We start from the raw sequence: 7,421 nt of genomic DNA, 5'->3' as shown, positions 1-7,421 counted from the left end.
GCAAAGATTATCTCTAGAATCTTTGCTTAACAGGTTGATGAACTAGAATCTTGTAAAGGCAACTCAATAAAACTATAATATCCATCTGGTCAATGTTGTCTCACATATTTATGTTGTGATGGAGTGCATGCTGTGACTGCCATTGCATTGGGTCATTCCATGTCAAATCAGCCAGAGGCTCACAAGTCACCCTCTCAGAAAAATCGCAGGTTCAATTCTGGCCTGCAGTGATGTCCCAATTGCTTCCTGTCTCTCTCCACTGTCCTATTACTCTTTCTGCTGTTAAAGAATGTGTTTGTGTTATATGTATGCTGCTGCTGAGACCTTGAATTTCCCCTGGGGATCAATAAAGTATCTATCTATCTATCGATCGATCTATTGATATAAAGGCAAAAGCCCCCACAGATGCCTCTATGGCAACCCTTTGGAGAAATCTGAAATAGCATGTCTGTATCATTAACAGTGTTTTAAAACTAAAGCTCTTTGAGGTTTTCAGTCATTTTAAGCATTTTGACAAACAAGCCAGTTTGTCCAAATGCCAACATTCATGGTACCTTTGATATGGCACGCGCAGCTTTGAAAGTTTTTGACGTGGACTTTTTTTTTTTATTAGAAATGGCAACAGAATGTGGCAATATGCGAACAGCATTGGTGAAAGTATTGGGCTCAAAGGAACTGTATATTTCTATTTAAGAATAAAAACAAACACTAACATCAACAGTCTACTCACCACCACTGACTCTAGTCTTCACATGAAGCCTGAAGTGAAATTGGAACGGGAAATTACGTCACGCAGTTTCCGGATTTTCATTCGAGGCATCATGGCCGCCTCCAGAGGTACCGTGGTGGGGTCTCTGCTGTTAAGATATGGAAATAAATTTGCAGGATCGCACATCGTCGCCACAACAGTTGGCCGACAGGTAAAACCGTAGTGATTAGACTGTATTCATAGTTTCACACGACGTGTGCAGTTACTGTTTGAGCTGCGTTTACCTACATAGTGTAATCACTCAGAATGCCCTTGGTTAGCTAACTTGTGAAAAAGCTCTGCTTGTCAGATTAAACTGACATTTGCCCTTTTGTGAAACGTTACGTCTGTCACTTATTGCAGACCAACTCGATGGCATTGCGAAGCTGACATTACGAAGTTTTGCGACATGTTAGGATAGATAGATAGATAGTTAGGATAGCTAGTATGTGTTCTGTGATGACAGTTGCTTTGCAGACATGTCACTCGACGTTCTGCATGTTTTCGATATCCCAAATACTGCAACACATTGGTTTTCACCTATTGCAATTATATTTAAATTGTACTGTGTATAGTGAATAGATCATGCGTGAGTCATGACCCAACGTAGTCAACTAAAACGTACCTTACTGTCTTGAATCATTGTGGGGGAGCTTTTTGGCGCAAGATGCTAACGAGTTATCCATTCTGCAGTGGTGTGTTTGTGTGTATGTGTTGCTCTTCTACAGTTGTCACCGTTTTTCCTGATTGCTTACAACTAACTACCAGGCTAAACATTCAAAACCGTAACGGTATCTATGAACAGACAGACACATTTTCCCAAACGCTATGCACTATTCTCCTGTTTCTACAGAGATTCAGATTTGATAAACTCTTAGAGCGAAACTAAACACAAACCTCTTGATATATCACTGCCTGCATGTTCTGTTTTTCACATTCTTTACGTATGAGTTGCCTACATTTAAATACATAGTACATTTATTGTAGTAGTTTTTCACTGAATTTCAGTAACATTCATTTGACTTAATCCAGTACAGTATAGCACAAAACAAAATGAAAATATATATTTGTTGTGTCTTTGATATTGGGTTCATCATGTAGGTTGTTGAGGGGATAAAACATAGGCAGCATACTCATAGCTGTAACAAAATGTTGTGGTAGTGCTTTGAATTGATTTCTCTGATATAGCCTAGTGAAGGGTTCCAGCAGTACACTGTTGTTGTGGTATACTGTGGTATGAATGTCCATGGTTATCATACCGTGTACATTGTACTGTGTACCTTTGTTTAGAGCCAGTATTTAAAAAAAATGAGACTGTAATAACAAAGAGGCTTCCAAAGGAGGACACATATCAAGCATCCTAATCCATCTCTAACCGTTACAGAATGTGCTATCAAAATCATTTCCCATATGCTAGCTTCTGGCTTAATCCCTGTTCATACTGTGAAAGATATTTCTATTAAAATCATGACATGCATTTCAACAATATTAATTTTGATGTAAATTAGGGTTGATTTTAGAACTATTGCCTGTTTTTCTTTCTCACTCAGCCTGTCAGAAGACAGATCTGTACAAGCTGTTGTCTTCTGCGGAAAAACCTGGCTGCTGCTGGCCCAGAGAAGTTCACAGAGGAGTTTATCAAGAAACAGGTGGAGGAGTTCAACATTGGCAAACGACATCTAGCCAATATGATGGGAGAGGACCCAGAGAATTTTACACAAGAAGATATTGATGTAAGCGTTGGGGAAGGGGTTGTTCAGGAGTTGTTTTTCTTCTGTCAGCTACTTGAGACAATTAAGGGATGCATTTCATGTTTCACATTGTTTCACTTTTCAAGTTTTAAAGATCTGTGATGTGATATTCAGTCAGGAGAATAGAAATTATTTGAAAAATATATATACCATATATTTATAGCTTGTCTTTTACATTTAGACGGTTAATTTGGTCATTAACCCTCAGAACTTTAGCAGCACGGATCCGTGCCACTGACGCACCTTTGACAAATGACTAACTTTAACAGACTTACTACCCTCATTTTCCAGAGGTGCCGCTGGTGTCTATCAAAAGGGGAGGGTTCAGGGATTACGCTAAACTAATTGGATTTACATTTTTTTTTTTAGTAGAATCAACGTTATCGTTTTACCACGACTGGAATGAGTCAAAAGACGCTGCGAAAATATAATAGCGAGGGAAAGACTCAAAACATCATTATAGACCCTTTCAACAATAACAACAAAAACAATGCTTGAACGTTCTATTTGGGCCCCAATCTACTTCCTCTGCATTAAGATAACATATGGAATGTTAAAACGGAAGTCTTGTGGGGCCAACTATGATGCTGATAATGGAACTCTCTTGAAAGGGTCCATATTTGACCATAAAACCAACCAGGAAGTAAACTGAAAGGACCATGGGGCATTTGTATGGAAGTCATTTTCTGTCCAGAAAATATCAATATCAATATTTCAAATAAAATCAATATTTTCCAAGAACGGAGAGTTGCTAGACTACCCTGGCTGCAATTTACATTAGCTGCCGCTTGGGTGCCTTAGATTTCTAGGCTAGAGGGATATCTCTCTCACTATGATAGTTGTAGTAAACATTTTAATGGTATTTATTTCAGAATAAGTGTGTGTATGATTTCAATTAGTAAAAAAGTTTAATCTATTTGTGTTCCTTACCAATCTTTTCTTTAAAAATAAATAAATACATATTTTGATTTTTTTGCACATGTTTGTGTATATAGTTGATCAAAATAAAATGACAATACTTTAGTCATGCCTAAGTTGTGCTGAAAAAGGATATAAGATTCAGGATATAAGAGTCATTACTACACTTTCCTAATGTAACGTGCTAGTAGCCCGTGTAAATCCTCACACCCCTAACCTTAAGAACGCTTCTGACCTTTGAGTTGGAAGCCTGGGCTTTTAGCTCAGTGGTTAGAGCCTTCGGCTCCCATGCCGGTGTGTGTTGAGGTGGCGGGTTTGAGGGTCGTGAGCGGCGGACGAATTACGACCTCTCTTACACTAAGACCTCTATAAAGTCTTTAAAACATAGTAATGCAAAACCCTGCAAAAAATGGCTGGAGTTCTAAGGGGTAAATAACTGTTATTTATTTTAACTGTTACCTATGCTATGTGAAACAGGATCACTGCCATAATATGTTTTTTTTGTAGGTCAGCTATTAATATGACCTTCCTTTATATCACTCATAACTGCAAAAGGATTTTTGAACCATCAATTTGCACACTAATGTACGGTACCTTCAGATAATATAGCATATTGTGCTATCACAACACAAGAGTCACAATGTTATTATGACCGCCGCGCAGCGAAAGATCGGGGTACACGAAACTTGGTGGGCATGTAACCCCACATGGATAGCATGGAACTATCGTTTTTCGTTTTGATCTGTAGCCCCCCTGCTGGACTGGACCCCCCGAAAGGAGGGTAGGGCAGACACAGTTTTCTGTGAATATCTCGAGAACCTTAGGGTTTAAGAGGACCATTTTTTTTGTATGTTGATCTCAAGGGGCCATGTCGACCCATTCCATAACCACTCATTTCATGTATAGCGCCACCTAGTTAAACACAAAAAAGTTAAAATGAGGTGTTGTAATCGCAGGTATCTGTGACCTAACATAGTCAAAACTGCACGAAATTGGAAGTGTAGGATCATTATGACATCCTCTGAATGCACGCCAAATTTAGTGGAAATCCGTTGATGGGGGGCCACACAATAAATTAATTTATGTTACTATACACCAACTGGCCTGTAGGTGGCCGGAGATAGTTTTCTGTGAATATCTCGAGAACCGTAGGGCCTAGGAGGACCACCTTTTTTTTGTAGATAGATAGATAGATAGATAGATACTTTATTGATCCCCAGGGGAAATTCAAGATGTATTTTTTTGTGTATGTATCAAGATTGTATGTATTTTTTGTGTATGTATCAAGATTGTATGTTGGTCTTAAGGGGCCATGTCAACCCATCCCATTACCACTTATTTCATGTATAGCGCCACCAGTTAAAAATTAAAAAGCAAAAAAGTAGGTGTTTTCATCACAATATCTCTGGCTGACATGGTCAAAACTGCACGAAATTGAAAGTGTAGGATCATTATGACACCCTCTGAATGCATGCCACGTTTCGTGAACTTTCGTTCATGGGGGGCCTTACAATAAAATATTTTATGTGTACATTTAGTGACCGTACACCAACAGAGTTTTCTGTGAATATCTTGTGAACCGTAGGGCCTAGGATGACCAATTTTTTTCCGTACGTTTGCCTGCAGGGGTCATGTTAAGCCATTCCATATGCACACATGTGCATAAACAGATACACACGCACACACACACATTCACAGTAATCATACGTATGACACATACTCACACAGTAGACATATGTACGCATGCATGCACATGCACAAACACAGGCACATACGCAGGCACACACACACACACACACACACACACACACACACACACACACATAAACATAAACATGTACACGCACACATGCACACAATTCAAGAATTTCTCAGAATTATGAACAGGCAAGATGGGGGTGTCATTGTATAAAATGAATTTTACATGTGAAATCTATGAACTAATCATGTTTTGGTACTTGTTGTCTAGCAGATACCAGTGAGAATTGAGTGTGGATAATGCAATTTAGTGAGACAGTTAGAATCATATATGCCTTTCAGCGTGATTTTTTTGTGTGGGAAAAATGTGCTGGACTGGGCGGCGGTCATATTTTGTACTGCTCTGTGGTACATCTAGTTTTATAATTGAATGTACATGTGTATGGTGTATGTGTGTATGTGTATGGTGTGTGTGTGTTGCTCAGTTTGTGTGATTGGGTGTGTGTGTGTGTGTGTTTGTTGTCTGACAGTGGCACTGTATGTCGACTTTGCTTATCCCTTCGGCCTGGCACACTCCACTGTATACGCTAATTGATTCTCCTCGCTGATGGTTAAATTTCCCAGCCTTCATCACTGAATTCCCAGATCTCTCTCCGGTTTAATGAATAGAGCCATTAGTGGGGGCGTGTCCAAGCTATTTAGACGTACGGTGTTCAAACTCCAGCTGCTGGGTGCATCATGGCTAGCAGAAAATGGGCTCTGACAACAGGTCAGGGATTGGAGGTTACTGCTTGGCTTCATCCAGGTTGTCTCCTTAGATGAATGTGTTAAAAGATGAGCTATTGCTAGTGCCCTGGAGAAAACCATAATACATTCTCTACAGAATATTTAGCATATCTGATCTGGCCAAACTGGCTTTGGTCTTTCAAGTGGGCTGTTACTCTAAGGATAAAAATACTGTGGCATTAGATCACCATTTGAATACTTGACTAAGCTTAATAAGCATTATATTGCTATTTTATGTGAAGTTGCAGTCTGCTTATGCTGTTTGTCTCTTATAGCCAAGGCTTGGAACAAATAAGCTATCATCTGAATCCCAGTTTTTTTACCCATATGTATGGATCTGGCAACAATATGACCTCCATCCAAACATATTCGTAGGAACGTGTGTGAATAGGTTTCTAAAGGAGGTTGATGTTTTCACATGACCCACTAACAAATCGGACTGATTCTTTGTTCTCTGGTTTGAACATGAGGTTTAAGTTAATTCATTACAAGTAGTTAATGTTTTTATATATAGTTAATAGTTTTGGGGTATGGAGTCTGTGACAGTCTGAATGCTTATCCCAAGAGCAAATGACAATAGTAAAGGCAGGAATTTTCATTTCAGTTGTCAGTTTCATTTCACAGTGCGTGGGTGCGTGCGTGTGTAGTGGTGGGTAAAATATCACAATACCCTAATCACTCATGATACTGATAATGGTGGTGTTTTGTGTTGCGTTGCGTTGTCGTGTCGTGTTGTGTATATGTAATGTATGCTGGTCAGTTCAGTCCTTGAGGACTTGCCTGCTTGTGACTTCATGGTTTTTTTTCTGAAGTTTAGACTAAGCAAAGCTTTTTGGACAGCGTGTGAGGTTTACCCTCCCTGAGGGAGTTCCACCATATTGCCTCTCCAGGTGGGAACAGGTGTTGACTCTGTCGGCGTGCACTCTAGCCACCGCTGTACTCTCTACCCTTCTCTGTTTCAGCCTTTGACAGCACTATCAGAGATTTTGTTGGTTTTGTTTGTTTTAACTTTTTTTTTCAAATGAAGGTCTGCCTTCATTTGCCTGTAGTCATGAGTTCACAATTGTATGATTGTATAGCCTTGAAATGTCACTCGGTTCTAAAACATTACTGCTGAAGCTGAGATATTTTAAATAAGGTAGCAGTGTACCACATCATCCATTGAATCATAAACAGTCTGGCCGCCTTGTTAAGATGACCAACAGCCCAGGATAACAGAAGAGAGACCAACACGCGTTGTGCCCAGAGCCATGGCCTGTGTTCCTTTATGATTCATGCCTGCCTTTTGCTTTGCTTTGTCACTGATCACTGTCAACCCCTCTCTAATGTATGGTACATATTGTTCTGTGTCTTTTTACGTAATGCAGATCATTGTTTAGTACAATACATTTCTCTCTGTCTTGTCCACAGAGATGCATCAGGTATCTGTTTCCATCTGGCTTGTTTGAGAAAAAAGCGAGGCCGATTATGAAGGTAACGTTTCACCCTTTCTCCACTCTCGTTTGATGTGTTTGCCAGTT

At 39.6% G+C, this 7,421-nt stretch overlaps 1 protein-coding gene across 1 annotated transcript in view; it reads left to right on the top strand.

Moving 5' to 3' along the window:
• Window positions 1-777: 777 nt before the first annotated feature.
• Window positions 778-7,421, top strand: part of mrps9 (mitochondrial ribosomal protein S9) — a gene marked incomplete in the record, with an annotated part of 14,623 nt that continues 7,979 nt past the window's right edge. The window contains 3 exon segments of the mRNA XM_048234851.1: window positions 778-920; window positions 2,299-2,481; window positions 7,312-7,374. Of these exon segments, the coding sequence (XP_048090808.1) occupies window positions 822-920; window positions 2,299-2,481; window positions 7,312-7,374 (345 nt within the window).

The sequence above is a fragment of the Alosa alosa genome, chromosome 23, assembly GCF_017589495.1.
Source record: "Alosa alosa isolate M-15738 ecotype Scorff River chromosome 23, AALO_Geno_1.1, whole genome shotgun sequence".
Lineage (NCBI taxonomy): Eukaryota > Metazoa > Chordata > Actinopteri > Clupeiformes > Clupeidae > Alosa > Alosa alosa.
The sequence above is the reverse complement of the archived record's forward strand: the minus strand, read 5'-3'. Positions and strand labels throughout refer to the sequence as shown.